General features: G+C 37.3%; 1 protein-coding gene across 7 annotated transcripts in view; it reads right to left on the reverse strand.

Annotated features, from left to right (window-relative positions):
* Positions 1-21,905, reverse strand: part of ahr1a (aryl hydrocarbon receptor 1a) — a 105,661-nt gene that overhangs the window by 9,015 nt on the left and 74,741 nt on the right. The window contains exons 1-9 of one of the 7 annotated variants that reach the window (XM_073924563.1): positions 19,687-20,120; positions 19,195-19,379; positions 10,998-11,083; positions 7,988-8,022; positions 7,814-7,903; positions 5,779-5,902; positions 4,694-4,818; positions 1,605-1,807; positions 889-998 (exon numbers count right to left, since the gene is read on the reverse strand). In XM_073924563.1, coding sequence (XP_073780664.1) covers positions 889-998; positions 1,605-1,657 — 163 coding nt within the window. In that variant the 5' untranslated portion in view covers positions 1,658-1,807; positions 4,694-4,818; positions 5,779-5,902; ... (3 more) ...; positions 19,195-19,379; positions 19,687-20,120. Of the gene's footprint in view, positions 1-888; positions 999-1,604; positions 1,808-4,693; positions 4,819-5,778; positions 5,903-7,813; positions 7,904-7,987; positions 8,152-10,997; positions 11,084-19,194; positions 19,380-19,686; positions 20,121-21,905 lie in introns of those variants that run through there. The other 6 variants (XM_073924564.1, XM_073924565.1, NM_001430948.1 and 3 more) reach the window with 6 other exon arrangements.

A 21,905-nucleotide genomic window follows, 5' to 3' on the forward strand; every position in this document is an offset into this window, starting at 1 on the left:
AGGCGAGGGCGACTAAATAAAACGATCCTACTACTTATAAGGTAGATAGTTATGCACAGTTTACCTGCTTGTGAGTTTGTTGGAAAGTATTTTACTGACACTGAAGGAGGCACAGCACACGAGCCGCTGTAAAACTCAATCTTTGCCTCTCTCTCTCTCTCTCTCTCTCTCTCTCTCACTTTAGACATTTTACCCGCTAGCGCATTTGTGAGGTAACTTTTCCTTTCCTCCTGGCTGTTTAAGCGATACTTGTGGATCCAGACACGAGCGCACATGAGGTGCAAGTTTTCTCCACTGTGTCTATTATGGATTATCTGTGATAACCGCGTATTATGCGCATACAGAATGTAAATGTTTTTCCTGCGTCACTCAGCGGTGAACAGCGCTTTTATTTCTAAAGCCGATCACAGCCCTTTCTGTTGAGTGGGTGAAGATAATCACCAATCAGGGGTGCAAGACCTCGTTTGACAGCACTCAAAAAGCAAGCAGGATAATATTTACATTAGTTTATTTGCTCTAATTGCTCATGCTGTCTTCTGTGCATGTGTAGGAATTAGTTTGATACGTTCAGAAAGAGTGTTTTCTTTAAACAGGTCAAATTAAAGGTACAGTTCAAATATCTTACTGCTTGTAATAAAGGACAAACTTGTATTACAAATAATATATAAATATTAATACATTTATAGATTTTAATTTTTTTTTAATTATTGTGCTGTGAAGAAAAAAATCTAATTATGTATGGAAAACATCGCCAATGCACCGTGATGCACCAAGACAACGAATTAAACCAAATCGATGGCATGGTAAATGTAACCGAACCGAACCTTGAGGCCAGTGTAGGTTCACACCCCTAGAATTTTCTTTGTATGTGATGAAAGGGAGTCTTACTCCGCATGTGGCCCTCAGCACAGTACATCATGTCAGCTGCATGGATGAACTGATAGCCTGAACCACTATTACAGAGCTCTGCCTCTGTGTAGCCAAGAACAAAATTCCAACTGTGGGAAACAAAAAACAAACAAACATGTGGCTTTGAGAGATACAATATTCTTATTTTACGAGTACAAAGCAAGAAACTGCATCAAATTAGAAGCCAGCTATTTTATGAAGAGAAAAACCCTAAAATATAAAGTAATTATAAAATTTAAATAACGAAAGTACACTGTAAAAAATGCTGGGTTCCATACAACTGATTTGCATATGAAGAATATAAAGAAATGAAATGACCTTATACATTTTTTTCAAATTTAAGTGGATTGAACAAAATAACTAATAACTAATGTTTATTTCTATAGCGATTTTACAATGTACATTCTGTCAAAGCAGCTTAACGTTGAAGTTTTAGTAAATTAAAATTGTCAAAAATCAAGTTCAGTTTAGTTCAGTTCAGTGTGATTAAAATTTCTGTTAGAAGTCCAAACACTGAAGAAAAAATCCAACTGATTTCAAAACAATTGAGTTGCCACCCACAAGAAAACATTACCTGAGTTTTAGCTCACTTTAAATAAGTAGACTGAACAAACAGCAAACACCAGTTTTTGAGTGTACAATAAAAACGAAACAATTGAGACACATCATTGATGGATACTTAGCTAATTTCTTACTTTGTGTCACACGCAATAGGTGTGAAATCCAGCTTATACTTGGTTTTGAACATTAAGTTCTTGGTGCGTATCTCCAGTATGGAAGGTGGCTGTAGAGGGCAGGCCAGGGCAAACAGGGCCAGCTGAGGCGGGATGCGTTTGCCATCTCCTGTACTCTCATTCTGCCCATACAAGAACTTCAAACGGCCCTGGAAGTTCACGGCCTATAAAAATACAAGCCATTCGTTAAACCCATTTAAACATACGTGACCCTCGACCACATAAAATCAGTCTTACGTTGCACAATGTATATACTGTCTCTAGCAATGGTCAAAAATACCTTGTAAGGGTTAAAATTGTTTTCTCTTTCATGCTAAAAAATCATTATAATACTAAGGAAAGATCATGTTACTTGAATATATTTTATAAATGTCATATTGTTTTAATTAGTATTGTGCATTACACTTTATTTAGACATCTTTAAAGGCAATTTTCTCAAATTTGATTTACTTGAACCCTCAGATTGAAGATTTTCTCTGGCACAAATTATGCCATCATTAAAAAAAATAATAATAATACACATTAATGGAATGCTTATTTATTAAAAATTCAGGTGATGTATTAATTTCAATCTCCAAAACTCTGAAGGTTTTTGTGGTCTAGAGTCACAAATGTAAATCTTACCTAAAAACTAAAACAAATTATGCAATTTTATCTGGGATTTCTCGGGATATAATATTAAGACTTCCTATATGACTCTCTAACTCAGGGGTGTCAAACTCCTGAAGGGCCGCAGCTCTACACAGTTTAGCTCCAACCCTGTTTTAACACACTTGCCAGTAGGTTTCAAACAAGCCTGAAGGACTCAATTAATATGATCAGGTGTGTTTAATTAGAGTTGAAATTAAACTGTGCAAAGCTGCAACTTTCCTGGAGCTGAGTTTGACATTTGTGCTCTAACTGAACCTAATATCAAGAAACAATGCGATGTTTGATGTAATGTTTGATGTACATAAGTTTAGTACAGTAAGTTTAAAAGCCATTTTTGCTACATGATTGCTACTTTAAAAAGTAACTGACATTTAATGTCCTCCATATTAATGTATAATTTGATCTACATCCTGGTTACAAACAAAGGTACAACATTTGCGGGAGTCATAAACCTTATATGAAATAAATAAGAAAAGAACTGGCGTAAATATAATCTTAAAATGATAAAAGATGCACTATTGTAGTCTTACCACAGTAAAGCATGCTAATATTGATTCAAACAATGCTGACATATTCATATTTTATTATTTGAGAAACCCCTCGCTATGTCAAACAATTTCAAGATGTGTTACAATGTTAAATTTGTTATACTGACCTGCGACTTGACAACTTTAAGGTGAAATGGATAATTACTTGAAAGTTAACCATTATTTGGATAGCATAAATTACATAGGACTGTTACATTCTTTAACTATTTGAAAAAAAAAAGTCTTATGATACCTAAAGAAATCAACAGGGTTTATCAGTAAAATACTCTATATTGCTAAATGTATTGGGACATCTGCTTTTATTTCCCAGAAATGAGTTACGGCTGGAAGAGCATCCGCTGGATAAAAACATATGCTGGATAAATTGGCGGTTCATTCTGCTGTGGCAACCCCAGATTAATAAAGGGACTAAGCCGAAAAGAAAATGAATGCATGAATGAACATCTGCCTTTACATGCACATGAACTTTAATGGCAGTATAAATCTGTAGGGTTTAATATCGAGTTAACCCACCAATTTACAGGTATAACAACTTCAACAATTCTGCGAAGGCTTTCCACAAGGTTTAGGAGGGTGGCAATTTTTGACAACTCTTCTAAAAAGTGCATTTATGAAGTCCGGCATTTATGCTAGATGAGAATGGCATGAGTGGGGGATGGGGGTGACGGCTTCGCTGGGCTTCTAAATGGTCACACTTTATTTTGATGGTCTGTTTGTTAAATTTAGGTTACATTGCATCTACATGCCAACTAATTCTCATTAGATTATAAATAAACTATTAGGTTGGGGTTAGGGAGGGTTAATGTAAGTTGACATGTACTTGCCAAGTCCCTATAGTCAGTTAAATGTCAGTTTAGCAGCAGTATCAACATATATTAAGCAGATAGTCTACTAATACTCAAATGGACCATCAAAATAAAGTGTTAACCCCTAAACTGCCAGGGCCCCATGCACTGTCACCCTTTTTCTCTTATTTGCTACATTCCTGTCAAGCTGGCTCACTGTCTCTGCTCTAATTCATCCAAAATATGTTCAATCAGCTGTAAGTCGGGACTCTATGCACACCATGCACACTCTATGAAAGTTTCTCCACACTATATCAAGAGTCCACTGGTAGCATGGTTTACTTAAAGACATCGTACAGGTTGCCACCTGTCATGCTCCGGTCGCATATCCTTTGCCTTGGCCCTCGCCGACGGGCACCTCTCAAAAAATTTAACTACACATCGCAACGACGCATATCGCAAACTCTTTGAATGGTCAACTCGGTATCGCTGACGAGTGTAGGCGGGACAGAGAGCCGCACAAACCCATTGGAGTGAGTGTTTACAAAGTTGGAGTCCCATGAGGGAGCTCCAGAGGGAAAGTTTTGTTTTGTGTTTACCCTATGATTAAAGTTGTTGCACGTCCACCGGTTCCTGCCTCAAAATGAGCAACTTGTGCATAGCGTTCAGAATAAAGTAAATACCAGCATAGAAATTCGACAGAGAGGAACAAAAACCTACTGCCAGCTTGTGTTCTGGACGTGTTATTGCAAAGCAACACAAACAGCGCACAGAAGTATAAATGCATGGCAAAGTGCAAGGCATGCACCATGGGTCACGCCGATCACTCAACGCAAAAGTATAAACCAGGCTTTAGAGTGACCCATACTTTCACAAATGTTTGTAGAACCTGTGTGCATGCAAGTGACTTGAACACCTGAATTCAGTGATTTGGAGAAGTGTTCCAAAACCTTTTTAAAATATAGTGTATCTTACAGTAAACAATTTTAAACGGGTGTTACAAATGTTGAATTTGTCTATTATTTTTATTTCTATTGTTATTATTTATGATACTTTATTAACTTACAAGAAAACCAGAAGTGCTGTCCAACAGACATCTTAACCTGCAAATAAAGTTACGTTCCAGACAAGTAGAGTTCTCTAGTGACAACTGCTCTGGACTGTAGCACGTCCTTGATGCATCAGGGGAAGCTTGACAAAAACAAAACAAGTACATTTAAACTTGCATTTGTATATTATAAAACATAATGTAAAACATTGCTTCGGTGAAAGAAATATAGCCACCAAAGTGTTAGTGTTCATGTGACTCATTGGACCTGATTGGTGTCCTTGGTGATGGCTGGATCTGCTTTGTATGTGTGTACTGTCTGGCAGAGCTGTCATGTGTATACAGTTTCAACAATGCAAAGTGTTAGATTTCTAATAAAAACTGATCCAGCTTTGGTTGAGCGTAAAATGCCCAATCTGAAACCAAGGCAAACTGGCTCAGTCTTTGATCACTGCCTATAAAACTCATAAACATTTGGAGAAACAAATAAAGTGTTCTAACACAACTGTATAGATATAGAATAAAAATAAATAAATTCCTTCTGTGAACAACTGCAATTGTTTTTGTATTATTCATCTCGTTTTATAATTTGGACATTTACATTGCTTAATTCATAATTTTATTATCTTAAAGAGATTGTTCACCCAAAAATGAGAAATTGCTCCATCACTTACTCTCCCTCGTGTGGTTTTAAGCAGTGTGTAAATTATGCAATGATGATGGATTAAAGCTGATAGTCTGCAGTTAAAGCACATCTTGTTCCTTTCATTTCAAATCTATTGTGTTGGTATATAAATATATATTCAAGACAGGGATTATTTTCGAGAAATTAAGAAATATGAAATATTATTAAAAAATAAAAGTTTTTTTGTTTATTAAGATGCATACTATTGTAGAAAGCTCATATAAAAACCAATATAACATAAAAGGGTCACTTAAAATCATGTTTTGGAACTCAAGCAAACTTTGCTTGCAAACATATCTGCAATTTGTCTTCTTCTATACTTTGAGTTGATGGAATGGGCACAGAATCATTCATTTGTCAAAACACAATGGTTAGGTCTGATCAGGTCTGTCTGGAGAGATATTTAGTTATTTTCTACCTTGCACAAGCTGTCTAGAGTCTGGGGTAAAGCCAGGGTTGAGGGCCCAGTGGAGCTGTCTCTGAAACTCATGCCGGTCTTCAGTATGAATGAGTTCATACACACTCTGATGAATGACATCCGACTGCAAAACAAACATATCCATTGCTCAATACAGTTAGAAACTATACCAGATTAAATTAAGGAAACTGAATTATGAAACTGTTGAAGTAAAAATATGGTAAATGTCTTGATTATCAGGCTATTTTATGTAAATTCTTCAGAGCTTGCTTTGTTTGTCACCCAAACATTTCAGTTAAAGTTAGCATCTGTTCACAAGTGAGAAAGTGCTTTTATAATTGTTTTTGTGTAGAAAGTCACACAATTTCACTGGAATTTCACAAAATTAAGGGGCATAAATGTAACAGTCTACCAAATGGGGTGCATAATGCTTAAAGAAATAAAAATTTTACATTGTTAGAGCAGTGTCTACATTTACTCCACTACTTTCCTTCAACCTGCTGTCACTATTTACTATTTCCTGTCAGTCCTGTGATTCCTGTACAATCAAATTGCACATAGAGGGTAAACGGCATCATAATGAATGACCTCAAGACGTACAGAAAACTGTTTGGAAGCATTAAAAGTGTTCAAGAAGATGTCCAAAATCTTTACACACAATGACCCAGAGATTGTTTAGATGCATGTCACTGATGAGAAGATAACGGATGTACTGTATGATGACCGAAATGGCCTTAAACACCCAGCAAGCACAAGATGTCAACATAATGTCAGATTGATGTTGTACCCCAACACCGTAGGAGGTTGCATTTTGTTTAGAAATGAAAATCAGGTTGACATTAGAATGTGCCAGTGTCCAACATCCAACCTAAAATCAACCAAATATCAGTGTCTAATGATGTTACAGATTGATGTTGTGTGGCCGATACCACTATGATGTCTATCAGATGTTAGATTTTGGTTCCCATACCTGATGAATAATGTCAGTATTTGACATCAATATGACATTGGTTTAAAATGTTGGCTCGACATTGGATTTTGGTCCCTTTTTAACACAGTCCAAAATCAACCAAATATCAACATTGTTTGACGTCCTTATTGGCTAGACTTAAATTTTGGTCACCTGACGTCACGAAAAAAATCCAACCTAATATTAACGTCTTATGACATTGTGTGCCTGCTGGGCATTAACTAAATGAATTACAGAATGTTACGTTTACACACATCTACCAATTACATGTAAGTGCAGCGTAACACCCACTACTCACTACTTTTGAGCACTTTTAAAAGGTCTACTTTTTACTCATACTTTGAGTAAAACAGATACTTTTACTCTACATGCCCTACATTTTCAGGCAAGTAATGGTACTTTTATTTAAGTATTCTATTTTATTTAAGTATTTTATTTAAGTAGTTTTCAGTACTCTTTTCACCATTAATGATCCCATTGTGCACACTTTATTTTTATTGTAAATGTTAAGTTTAAATATGTAAATGCAACATTAAATGGGACCTATTTTAAATAAACATTACTTTTAATCCCGTTTAAAAGTTTTGAAAAGCAACAATGTGAGAATATTTTTTTATTTGTTTCTTTAAAGGTTAATGAAGGTGTAGGTTATATGGTACATTGTTAATTGCAAAGCTCCTCAATTAAAAAAAAAAAAAAATAGGGAAAAAAAAACTCTGCAAGTTCTGAAAGAGATCAAGTCTCAGCCAGGTAAGAAAATGTTAAGCAATAACTCAAAAGTAGCAATGCATTACTTACCATAAAAAGTGCCTGAGTAACACAACTAGTCACTTTTTTGGGGAGTAACTTAATATTGTAGTGCATTACTTTCAAAAGTAACTTTTCCCAACACTGGTCATAATGAAACAAAAGTCTAAAATCGCAAACATTAACAATTAATTATTATATATATTTTAACTAATTTAATTCCAGATAGTTTTGGTTAACATTAACCCCTGTAGACAATTATTACCACTTTTTCACCATTACAGTATGTGCTCAAAGCATACACAAACCAGTACAAACCTGATGGAACCCCAAGTAGTCCTCAATGTTGGAAGAAACGTAGAAGACTATCCCACTGGAGGTCACCACCAACAAAAAGCCATTTATAGCCTATTTAAGAAAAGGAAGCAAGGAAAGAAGTGTTTTAATGAGATAGTTTAAGCAATAATTTACATTTCTTCACCATTTACTCACCCCCAGGTAGTTCCAATATTTTATGATATTATTTCCTATGTTAAACACACAAAAAAAAGATATTCTGAATAATGATGGAAACCAGCAGCCATTGGCATAATAAAAACAAAAAAATAACCTATTATGCATTTAAGGTCATATTTTGGTTTTGGGGGTTTCCAGCAACAGTCTGATATGCAAGTCAAAAAACACTTTTATTGTCTTATAATATGCATTTATTTTTACCTAATTATCCCAACGACTTCGATATGATTCGTTCAGTGATTCATTTGTCGAACCTTTTCTTAGCGCAATGATAATCTGCACTGATTGGTCCGATGACCCAGTCTGTTGAGACTGGTAGATTGTGTTCAGCACAAGACAGAGAGAAATGCCCACCATGGCTTAAACTCCAGAATATTGCTCTATTCTTAAAAATATTTAAAAATAAAAAATTACGTACATTCCTTATTAATCCACACATTGGCAAAAGCTGAACTATTTTGAAACTTGACTGCCGCATGTGTATAGGAACAGCTGACAATGGCAATAGCAATGACAAACAGCAGTGGAACGCGAGCTCACAAACATAAATCCGTAAACAAAGTGGACACGTCTTGTTTTTAATGTGGCTTTAGACGTGATATGAGAATATAAAGAGTTAACCAGATACAGTGCAAGCGGTTACAAGTAAAAGTTCCATACATCAATTTTTTTTTTTTTTTCGGACCTTTCCTTTAACAAACGGCTGTTGAATCCCCCGCTGTAAACGTGTAGATTGCTAAAGCACCCATCAGAAAAATGACAGGAACACAGCACAAGGATGGGCTATAATAATGAGGTATTTTTGCAAAAAAAAACTTCATCCACTGACTCTTCACAGCCTCACGTTTGGGTGGAGAAAATAACACAATAACACTTTCCCTCACACTTCAGAGCACAGCGTCTATGCGACTTGCTACAGTGTTTGTCTTCCTCTTTTTCTTTCTACAGTGTCTGTGGGCAGGGCCGGGAGGTTTAAATTTATTGCACAGGTATATTTCTGGCAATGGTCAAAAATACATTTTAAGGGGCAAAATAATAGATTTTTCTTTTCTTTTACATCACATTTTGGTAATGTGCATTGCTAGGCAATTTCTTAGTATTTAGATTTTTTTAACCATCAGATTTTCATCTTAAAGTTTTATCTTTGTCAAACACTATCCTATCATAAAAACATACATCAATGGAAAGGTAATTTATTCAGATTTCAGGACATTTAAATGTCCATTTCAAAAATGTAAACTTTTGTTTTTGTGGTCCAGGGTCACAATTATTGTTCAACAGAAGAAGCAGCTCAAACAGGTTTGAAGCAAGTAGATAAGTGTCAAATCCAGTTCCAGGAGGGCCACAGCTCTGCACAGTTTTTCCTTAACTCTAATTAAACACACCTAATTAAACGAATTGTGTTCTTGAGGCTTGTTTGAAACCTACAGCTAAAGCTGCGGTCACCCTAGAGCAGGGCTATTCAATTAGTTTGGCATGGGGGCCGGTTCATGAAAAGCATCCCAATGAAGGGCCAGAGAGATATGACTTGTTATATGAGTGATGACACAACAGCATATAAGAGCCCATATGCTGTATATTTTTGCTCCTTAAGACACCCATGTTGGCTTCTTCTACATTTAAATGTTAATATATTGTATTTTGAAGCTACATAACATTACTGCATTGTACAATAGACTTTTTTTTACATTTTAATAATAATTTGTCTAACATATCTTTTGTTTACATTGCACTGAAAGGCACGCACAACTCTCACCGTGGGATGTTTTCCACTGCGTGCACCCAGAAAGACGCAAGCACGTCACTCCGCTGGCGCCCGCATATTGTCATATATTCTTAAATTAGAAATAACAAACTTGCAAGCGGAAAAGACGTGATATGGGAACGGCCGCTGCTATAGTTAATCCTGTGTGCGTGCGTATTAGCCTCAGTGTACTTCAAACTTAAAACTAGCCCACAGGCAACTTGGCATTTTGCAGCGGTTTCGTTTCGCTCCGTGCAACAGAAATGCGGCTTAGAGAAGACTTTACGATTAATAAACTGTGACGAATTAAAGCACAGTTAATATTGAAATCGGCTAATCGTTGCATCCCTATTAACGATATCAGTGCATTGTACAAATGGCCGTTTCTACAAACATGTTTTCGGCTACCTGCACCACTCGCTTATGATGACTCGTGCTCTGTGCAGCCTTTAACTGCAGCTTGTGCTGTTATTGAACAGAGACGCACGTCCCTTCATAACCATATCGACAGTTTGTTGACTGAACTAAATTTATTTTTGATGTCTTGGTCTGCCTCGGGGGCCGGTTTCAGCCCGCGGGCCGCCAATTGAATAGCCCTGCCCTAGAGTTTGAGCGTGTCAAATTATGTCGTACGACGCTGCAAAAAGGGGTGGGATTAAACTAGATGGTTAAACAATTTAAAAAGCAATGATTGGTCCATATTTTAAATTTCTGTCCAGAGAGGTCATGTTTGATCCTTGATTGGTCCCACACAGGTCAGTGTTCACCAAGCTTGAACATTCCAACGCATTGATCTGCGAAACTTGACGCATGACCTTGCGCTGCCAGACACCTTCGCGTTCGTATAAATGAAAGTCTATGAAGAAAAATCCAGTGTGACCGCAGCTAGTATGTTGAAGCAGGGTTGAAACTAAACTGTGCAGAGCTGCGGCCCCTCAGAAAAAGGATTTGACACCTGTGATGTAGAGAATGATTAATTCAATGGTCTCAAACTAAATTCCTGGAGGGCCGCAGCTTTGCATAGTTTAGCGTCACCTGTGTTTGATTAGGGTTGGAGCAAAACTGTGCAGAACTTCGACTCTTAATGAATTAAGTTTGAGACCTATGGTTTAATTGATTCATATTTTTGTGTGAACTATCCATTTAAGATCTCTCAATGCATCTGCTATTATGTTTCTTTTTTAATTGAGTGTATTTTGCTTTTGATTATTTTGCTTTTGATTATTTTACATCTGAGCTCACCTGTAGCAAAAATTCCCCCTCTGGCTGCTCCTGAGCCTGTTTAGTGTTATTTGCTTGTTGGCTGGAACTCTTTGAGTTCAGGGTTACTGCAAAAGAAATGAAGCAAGCATTAAAGCAAGATGATTCACAGAAAAGCTAAAACTAAATATAGTTTGGCTGCCCCTGACAATTTTCATAAGTGCAAGCCATAGCCTGCTGGCCTTTCAAATCAGCAATTTCTTTTGGCTATATTTTATACCCTAGGGAAAAAGCAGCATTTCAGTTCTGACATTACATTTATTTACTCAATAGATGCAATGCTCTTTAAGTCTTAACAAAAACAGACAGATTCAAAAATGTATCATTGCTTCAGAAATTGATAATGACATCAATCTTTTGTAGAGCCACTGAAATAACAGCCTAGTCCATTTTTCCTTGCAAAATTTTTCCAGTTCAGTCAGGTGTAAAGAATGAAAACGGCCCTTTTTAAATTAATCCATCGTTTTTTAATGATGTTCAAGTCTGGGGACTGGGATGGCCATTCTAGAACATTGTATCATGTCTGAGCATGAATTCCTTGGTAGATCTGGAACTGTGCTTTGGATCATTGTCCTGCTGAAATATCTAACCCTGCCATAACTTTAGCCTCTTGACTAATTCCTTTTAATTTTTTCTAAAATTTTGAATCTGCTTACACTGCATGGAATCCATGAGACCTTTAACTCTGACTAGATTTCCAGTACTTGTGCTTGCCACACATCCGCACAGCATGATGGACCCTCAATCATATTTTACAGTAGGGTGCAAGTTTTTCTCTTGGATATGATATTCTTTATCCACTATGCATAGTGCCTATGGTTGCGGCATGTTTCCACAGTATGTTTTTTCCAAAAAAAATTCAGGCTTGTTCAGATAAGCCCTTGCATAACTCAAACAACTCCTATTGTTAGCAGGATGCAGAAATGTCTTCTTCTGTATCACCTTCCACTGAGCTGTTCTTTGTGAAGAGTGCACAAGACTGTGGAATGATGTACAGTGACATTGTTAGCAGCAAGATGTTCCTGGAGCTCTTTAGAGGTGGTCTGTGGTTTGTCTGTGACCATTTTAACCATTCTTTGCCAGTTATTTTTCTTAGTCTAGCACATATTTCCTGCACAACTGTTCCTGTGCCCTTCCATTTTCTTACTATATTTCTTACTGTGGAGACTTTAAACCATTTGTGACAGCTTTTTGCATCCTTCTCCTGGTTCACATTGATGAATTATCAAAGTTTTTAGTTCATTAAGATGCTCCTTTGAGGTTCCCATGTTGCTATTTTTAGGTAAAGAGAAGCACAACTAGCAATCCACTGTCTTAAATATCCTTTTTTTCATGATTGATTGCACTTGAGTTAGGATTGTTAAGGTCCATTTTTGTGTCATAATCAATCAGCACCGTGACTACAGGTGTGTGCACAGCCTATTTTTCAGCGTTAATTTAATTTAAATTGTCTTGTCTTATAAAGAAAGTGCACATTATTATGCAGCCAAAGAGGGATGCTCAAACTTTTGCATGAGACTGTATATACCCAATTAGGTCTTTAAAAAAATACCAAAACAATTAGAAATGGCTCTTTGCTGAAAAAAGGTTGCCGACCCCTGAGTAGTACTGTAAGTAAATAGAAATAAAAAATAACAGGGAGACTCTAAAATACAACATTTAAACATAAATTTCTAGGGGTTATTTTATAGACTGCACAGTATTGTAACTCACCATTATAATGATCAACTTTCAAAAGTAAGGCCAGTGAAGTATGGCATGCCTTAGGTATCAGTTTAAGGCCTTTATACTAAAACCAACTATCTAGTACCCACAGCCTCCACTTACCAGGTGCCCTCACTGGATGAAAAGGCGACTGACAGCAATTGAGTAAACAAGTCTATTGAGTAGAATACGTCACATTACGATCATAAATGCTCTATCATGAATGTATGATCTTAACTGATGTTCTCTTCTCTCGCAGCGTTTGGCTGTAAATTTCCCTACACATTGATTTGTGCCAAACCTCGCCAGAATCTTTCAAGCAAGCATACAATGCAGGTCAAAGTTTTCTTCCAAAGTCGGTGACTATCAAACACTTTAGTTTCGTAACTCTGTTAACCAAAGTCAAGAGGTCAGAGAGTCTGTTTTAGTTACTCACGCAAACCCAGACCTTCCCTAGCCACTGGCATCCAGACAGGTAAACTAATAACAGACAAAAAAATAAATCTCTCCTGGTAAGCCTGTTTCTCAAAGCTCCCTTTACCATCAGCATGAAGCAGGTTCAATTGGTTCCGTGTTGGCTTTACCAATGCAATCTAACAGCATTTTGCAATCCTATTTGTACATTTAAGTAGGCTTTGCTCATCCCTTATGAGAGGTGCATTTTGGCGTGGAGTTTGGGGGGTTTGAAATGAATGAAATCTTGTTCATTTGTAGAATTTTCTGAGTATAAATACATATGATATAGATATGTTTTATTGTGTGATAGAACTGGGTTTTACTGGAAAACTAGTTTGCTTTTCCACAGACTAAAGAGCCAACACACACAGAGATAGGTTTTACAAAGCCAAATATATTTCATCTTTTCAGCAATGCTAGTGTGGAAGCACCTTTCACATTGCTAAGTCCCAGTTTGCCTATTGTCTGTCCAAAATGACATTTGAAAATATGGGTGTCACAATTTGTATTATCCTTAAAAGAGAATTACAAAGTTAACCAGATGGCTATTTCAAATATAAGAATTGGAAGAGGGCAGCACGGTGGCATAGCACAATCACCTCACAGCAAAAGGTCTCTGGTGTTTCTGAGTGAAGTTTGCATGTTCTCCCCATGTCAGCGTGGGTTTCCTCCGAGTGCTCTGTTTTCCCCCACAAGTCTAAAAACATGCGCTATAGGTGAATTGGGTAAGCTAAATTCCCCATAGTGTATGTGTGTGAATGAGTGTCTATGGATGTTTCCCAGTGAGGGGTTGCAGCTGGAAGGGCATCCACTGCATAAAACATATGCTGGATAAATTGGCAGTTCATTCCACAGTGGCAAACCCTGATTAATAAAGCCAAAAAGAAAATAAATGAATGAATTTGTATTTTAGTAAATAATAATAGTGTAATATAATTTAATGTGGTTTAGATCTGAATTATGTTTAAAGATTCAGAATTGTCCAGGATTCCATAAATGAGACCAAATAAAAATATGAAAATGTAAAATTTCTTTCGTTGATTTCAATGGACATAAGGTTAAAACACTGCACAAACAATATATCAACATTTTTTAAAAATTACATTAATTTTGAGGGATTGTTTTAAAGACTGCACATTGTAATGGACAGATATGTTTAACATCGAAACCCACTGTCCATTACAATGGACAGACATATTTTTAAATTCTTATTTAATGCTTGCAAATCATTCATTCATTTTCTTTTCAGCTTAGTCCCTTTATTAACTAGGGGTTGCCACAGCGGAATGCACCACCTACCTATCCAGCATTTGTTTTACACTGCCCTTCCAGCCGCAACACATCACTAGGAAGCACCCATACTCATTTACACACCTACACTACAGACAATTTAGCTTACCCAATCTACCTATATCGCGTGTCTTTAACTGTGGGGGGGAACAACCTTTTTGCTGTAAGGTGACATTGCTACCCACTGTGCCACCGCGTGTCCCAGCTCAATTCTTATAAATAAATAACCTTGTTAATTTCTATATAATCTAAGTAAATGTTAATATAACCAATGAAAATGTTGCTAATTTCTGTGTTGAGAACTAAGTGCTGCCTTTTCTACTGCTGTATTTTCAAATTACAACAGGCAGAGATTTACTACCATTTGATTGGATGACAAAAAAAGTTCAATATTATGGACAAAAGGCCTCAAATTGGTAAAATCATTTAAAAGCACCTGACATGTTGTATCCATTCTAATGGAAACACAAAATATATTAATTTTTTGAGCACCAAATCAGCATATTGTGGTATGATTTCTGAAGGATCATGTGAAACTGAAATCTAATGGTGAAAACTATGCTTGGCTATAACATTACACAAATTACATTATTTATTAAAACAGAAACAGGCTGTTTAAAATATAATAACCTTTCACAACAGTACTGTTAAATTATGTTTTGCATCATGGGATAGTGTAGCGTGCATCAGATATGCACTCCAAAATATTTCCGGAAGTAGCAGGTCTTCCGGGCACTTCTTGCATACTGTTGTTTGAATTCTATGAATTCGGACTCTGCTTATATACTGATTTTAGCTACAATATAGCAGGGTTTTTCAAAGTCTAAGACGGTGGGCCTCCCTTTTGACACAACTTATCCATTGGTGCCCTCCTCCTCCCAAACACGCATGCACACACGCGCGCACACGCAGACACAAAAAATTCTGGAGGTTTTCCTGCTACCTCATCATACTTGGTTTCAAGGTGTCGCCGAAGTTTAGCGGGTCTCATGCTGTCATTAGCCAAAATATCTTGACAAACCACACATAAAAGTCGTGGTTCATCAGCTGGTCCTGTCCACGTAATTCCTAAACTCAAATACTGATCATCATATCGTCGTCTTATGGGTTTAAGCCAAGTGTGCTGCAAGCCTGCGTTTGAGTGAAGGTCTCGGCCGTTAGATCGCCCCCTGGGGGCTGGCTGCAGTACAAGTCATAAAGCCCGCCTCCTCCGTGTTAATAGAGTGGAGGAACTATGACGTCAATTTGTATGCAAAAACCCGGAAGCGAGTTAGCATTTTAGCACTTCCGGTTCCCTCGTCCCAAAGTCAATGGGTTTTTTGAACAGGGTTTCAGTAAAATCGCTTAAATAAGGTCCGTGGCTAACACCAACTCAATATACTTTCACGTTTTGTTCTACGACATAAAACACATCAGTTACAGCACACTCTTCAACTTTTAAATCGATTATGCTTCTTTAAAAAGATGGTTGCTATCAAGTTGCTAAATGAGACTACAGGCGGCGTCGGGGACATTATACGTCATCGAACTGAACTGGTCTGGAGCGCAGTTCGCTTGTGTTGGGCGTCTCCGCTCATTTTCGCGGCTCCTCCTCTGGCTCCATCAGACAGTCCTTCTGCGCATGTCAAGGCTCCAATTTCAGCAGTCTTTTGCGACAGTTTTTGCCCGTCAAGCAGGCGTTTTGCCCTCAAGGCGTTCAATGGGAAAAGGGGCTGTCGCGTCGTCCATATTTTTTACAGTCATTGGTTTAAGCCCTGAACTTGAAGGCTTTGAATCGGGGGATCTCAGAAACCGATCCATTGTATTAGCAGGCATATACCTGTATTGGCTGGCTTGCCAAACAGAAGTGAATTCACAGCTATGGCCTTCTGGGTAAAAAAGGTTTTCTTATTTTTGACGTATTATTTTTTTTTAGCTTTGTTTAATTAAAACATTTAAAAATAATAAAAAATACATATAATAATTAAACTTAATAATTATATTTTTATTATATAATATTTTTTCCCGTGCCTCCCCTGACATGCTCTGGCGCTCCCCAAGGGAGGCGCGCCTCACACTTTGAAAACCCCTGCTATATAGAATGGAAGTATGCGGTTTTGGACGCATCTGATTCAGATCATCAGCTCATTACCAGAAACTGAAACCTGAAATGGAATTAACAGACAAAGGAGACATCCAAAACATGCAGTGCTGGTGGTCCTCCAAAAACGTGGTTGAGAAACACTGCTTTAGCTGAACAGTCAATCTGTGCAAGTTAATCCACAGAAAAAACTTAACCAAAGTCTAACAAGTGTTTGAAGTTTTCAAACACTTTTTTTTTTTTGCCACGCCCCTCTTAACATTAGTTCTCTATGAAGGAATGTTACACAAATATAAAGTCCCAGCCCCTACTTAATAATCCGTTTCAGTTGGAAGTACATCAACATACAGCAATAAAAGTCTCAGCAACTTCTAGTTCATGCTGAATTAAATTCATAGACAAACCTATGATTTAACCAGCCTGATCACACAATGAAACGCAAGTATTTTACGTTTTGTCAGTTTAGTGGCTAATTCGTACGAGTTTAGTCGTACGAAAATGTACCATTTTAAAAAGGAAGCATGGCACCCAACTCCACCCCTAACCCCAATTGTCTTTGGTTGATGAGCAAACCATGCTAAATTGTTCAAATTAGATCGTACAAATGCATACGAATAAGCCACTGAATCAAAAAATTACGAATTGCCATGAGATTGCGTTGGAATTAACCCCTTCCGAGAACTGTAAATGTCGGTTTTCAACACTTTACTTTTGAATGTATGCTTAATTGTATTTATTTGTTTAATCATTGTTTGTTCATTGCCTTAGCTTAACAAAGCTTTTGTGGACATTTCATACAAGTGTTGAGTCTGTGATAATGACTTCTTGCTTCAAAGTCACTTTAATGATTCCAATCAAGCTACATACTGTAAACTTAAGCATCTGATTAAGAATAGAATATTTTTTCTAAGGCCATTAAAAAAATAACATGATGGGAATTTATAATCAATGAAGAGTGTTCAAGAGACAAATTAGTTTGAATTGTAAACTTAATTCTGCTACATCAAGTTATTGCATAACTGATTCAAATATGCAAAAGAATATTATAATGTACTGCAGATCATAGAAAAATGTGTATAATTAATAATAAATATAGCTATAATTAATTATTCCTATCCCTAATTCGGCTAATTTTGTTACACTTTACAATTGACTGAATGCACAGCAACAACGTTCACATATTCTTAAGAAAGTAAGAAAGAATCTATGAAAGAAAGAAAGAAAGAAAGAAAGAAAGAAAGAAAGAAAAAGAATGATGCTGTTGAGTTTTATTAGACTCTATATTTTAGTTTCTGCTGGATCCATATTTTAAACTCATCTTTGTTTTTAAATTAAAATTTGTACTGCAGTGAAAGTAAAATAGACCCTAATAAAATATTGCAATCTCACCGGCCAACTGCTCTAACTGCTCATTAATGCAACTCAATCCATTTAGGTTAGTTCAAACCGACCATTAGAATGGGAGAGAAAGGTGGTTTAAGTGACTTTAAACATGGCATGGTTGTTGGTGCCAAACGGGATGGTCAGAATATTTCAGAAACTGCTGATCTACTGGGATTGTAACACAACCTTGTCTAGGGTTACAAAGAATGGTCCGAAAAAGAGAAAAAATCCAGTGAGCGGCAGTTCTGTAAGCACAAATGCCTTGTTGATGCCCAAGGCCAGAGGAGAATGGCCAGACTGGTTGGAGCTGATAGAAAAGCAACAATAACTCAAATAACCACTCGTTACAACCGAGGTGTGCAGAAGAGTATCTCTGAATGGACAACATGTCCAACCCTGAGGCGGATGGGCTACAGCAGCTGAAGACCACAGCGAGTGTCACTCCTGTCAACTAAGAACAGGAAACAGAGGCTATAATTCGCACAGGCTTACCAAAATTGGACAAAAGAAAATTGGAAAAATGTTGCCTGGTCTGATGAGTCTTGATATGTGCTGCAACATTCAGATGGTAGGGTCAGAATTGGGCATCAACAACATGAAAGCCTGGATCCATCATGCCTTGTATCAACGGTTCAGGCTGCTGGTGGTAGTGTAATGGTGTGGGAGATATTTCTTGGCATGCTTTGGGCCCATTAGTACCAATTGAGCATTGTTTCAAAGCCACAGCCTACCTTAATATTGTTGCTGACCATGTCCAACCCTTTATGACCACAGTGTACCCATCTTCTAATGGCTACTTCCAGCAGGATAATGTGCCATGTCATAAAGCACGAATCATGACTGGTTTCTTGTACATGACAATGAGTTCACTGTACTCAAATGCCCTCCACGAGCATTAGTAGACTGTCTGCTTAATATCTGTTGATACTGTTCCTTCAACAGACATTTAACTCACCATAAGACACTTTACAAGTACAAGTCAACTTACACTAACCCTAACTTAATAGTCTAATTATATTCTAATGAGAATTAGTTGGCATGTACAACAAACAGACCATCAAAATAAAGTGTGACCCTAAAAGCTACTACAGTACATAATAATTACCACAAATACATTATAATTCAGGTATTGTCACCTTCCACAATAATAAATGGACTCCTAATCTTTCATATTTTAATAATCTGCATGAGAGATTAATGCATAACCAATTTAATAGTCAGAAATTAAGCAACAATGACACATAACTGCAGAATTTTTTTCATTACTTTTGAAGTGACTTTTGGCCCGCAAGTAGCTCACACTTAGCCTCAGTATGGTGAGTTTGTCCAGCGTGGATACGATCTCCTGTGGAAAAGGAATCTCCCTGGCCAAGCTGGCCAGAACTTCATTCATACGGTCTCTATGTCGTTTGGAGGGATTGGATTTAACACATGTAAGAGGCTGCTTCACACTAACATAAAAAGAGAGAGAAAAAAAACATAACATTACTTTTTTAGAACAATTGGGAATTTCTCATAGGAACATTTGCTTTAGAACTTCAAAAAAGACATTTTTAAATCAATCTGTCATACTGTACTCTTTCAGCCCTCACACCATGTATTCTCAAATGTTTGTCTACATACTAAACAATTGCATTCTGGTCAGTGGTAATCACTCAACGTTTTAGAATAGATTTAGACATCGCCCACTGCAATTTAGTAAATAGATGGTAAAACATCAATATAAAACTAACACTAATATAAAATAAAAACTATTACCTTTTCTGGACAGGTTTCCTCCTTTTGCGACTTGCATAAATATTACTGGAGCTCATAATCTCCAAAGAAACAGATTCGTGGTTTGTGAGTGTTTTTTTCAGTGCTAGGCTAGCAAAACCTTAACCTGCGTTGGGTTAGAGGTTTCCACCCAAAAAGCACAAAATAACCCCCCAATGCTCTTTAAATCTGAAGCTTTCACCTCTTTACAACAGTTAAAGCCCAGTGGTTGACATGAGAGTAAATTAACACTTCATGTCAGAGGGGCTAAGCTAAACTGACAAGCTCTCTGTCAATCTAACCTCAAGAATTGCCTAATTTACAACACAAACGCACATTCTGCTATCCAAAAGTTAGACATTTTTGTAGTTTATCAATCATATACTTAAAACACCCTTAGCCTTGACTAGTTTGCGATAGTTTGGCAGACTTGCTGTAACTTTGTGTACTTTTGACAGACTGATAAGATAAAGGCTCCTCCCTCACCCATTAGCCACCTGCTGACCACTTCCTGAAGTCATTTTCAGTCATGTTTGCAGGGAAGGGGACTAGTTGAAATATTACAACCCCCAGCCTGGGTCAACACAGTGGAATGAACCACTATTTAGACAGTGAAATGCCCTTCCAGCTGCAACCCAGCATAGAGTAAAACATTCAGTATAGTACTAGGAATTACCCACACACTCTCCTATTCACACACATTACAGCAATTTGGGCTTTTCTTTTTTGTCTTTGGACTTGGGGGGCAATTTAGGCTTTTCAGTTTTTGTCTTTAGACACCTAACCCTGCCCGTAACTAGTGGAAACAGGAGAGATGAAAAGCACATTTAATTCTGCAGTGAGAGACGTCCCATTTCAGACAGTTTCCTCTTGCATCCACAGTTATTCCTGTTGGATGTGCCAGCTGATATATCCAACACAATCTCACGGCAATTCGTAACTTTTTTGATTTAGTGGGTAATTCGTATGGATTCGTACGATCTAATTTGTTCAATTTAGTACAATTTGCTCATACCCCAATGACGGTTGGGTTTAGGGGTGGGATTGGGTGCCACACTTCCTTTTTAAAATCTGAACTCGTACGAATTTGTGCAAATTAGCCTCTAAACTGCCAAAACGTAAAATACTTACGTTTTCTCATAAGATCAGGCTTGGTTACAGATGCGCCAGCGACATGTACACCAACAATTTGTCCTCTTTTGAACTCTGATATATTTTACCCAGTGTAAAGAGTGTAAAGTAACAAACTACAAATACTAAAATTACTGTAATTGATTATTTTTTCTTAGAAATTGGAATTTACTCAGTAGTAAAAGTACTATTTTTATGCAGTACCGGTACTATTACTCCACTACTTTCCTTCAACCTGCAGTCACTACCCCCATAGCAAAATTTCTCTGGCCCACACATTCAGCTTTTGCTTGGCCTACATGCCCCAGTGAATTATGGTATATGATTGGACTAAATCTGGCTTCCATACAAGGGCCAAACATGGTCCATATCTGGGCCAAGTCTCAGCCAAGTGAATAACCCATAACTGGGCCAGATATGTTGGAGTGTTATGACTGCAATGAGTTTGATAAACCCAAGCTTTATGGCAACATGTTTTCTCTAAGAGACCTGATTGGTAGAATTTTCCTTTAGTCAAAAATAATTTAAATGCATTTAAAAGTGGGTCGAGATAGGCCAAACCTACGTGGCTCATAAATGACTTTTAACATCTCGGCTAAATACTACATTTAATCTGGTACAAGTCCTAAAGATGGTGTCACCTCTGCCAAACCCGAGCCATGTTTGGCCCACATGCTGTATGCCAGTGCCGGAAGATTGCCTGCTTTATGCCAAATCTGGGCTAGAATTCTTTGCTACCTGGGTACTTTATTTCTTGTTTGGGGATTAGAAAATAGAAGGTAAATCACATTATAATGATGCACATAGAAGGTAAATAGAATCATATTAAACTACTCTACCTTAAAGGGCCATGAAACCCCCTCGTTTCAGCAGGGTGTTTTCACACCTCTACTTTGGAAAAAGTCAGAAAAGTGGGCGTGTCCAGCTCTGTTTAGGGGGGAGTGTCAGAGGTACTAAAGTGGGAGGGTGTGGGAGTGTCGATTTGGGCACGCGCTAGTTTCTGTCAAAATACTCACACACGGGAGAAAATGATGGTGTTTAACCTACATGGACATCTGTAGTCGAATTATTTGCCAAATTATTAAATGTTG

The sequence above is a fragment of the Danio rerio genome, chromosome 16 (genome assembly GCF_049306965.1).
Source record: "Danio rerio strain Tuebingen ecotype United States chromosome 16, GRCz12tu, whole genome shotgun sequence".
Taxonomy (NCBI): domain Eukaryota; kingdom Metazoa; phylum Chordata; class Actinopteri; order Cypriniformes; family Danionidae; genus Danio; species Danio rerio.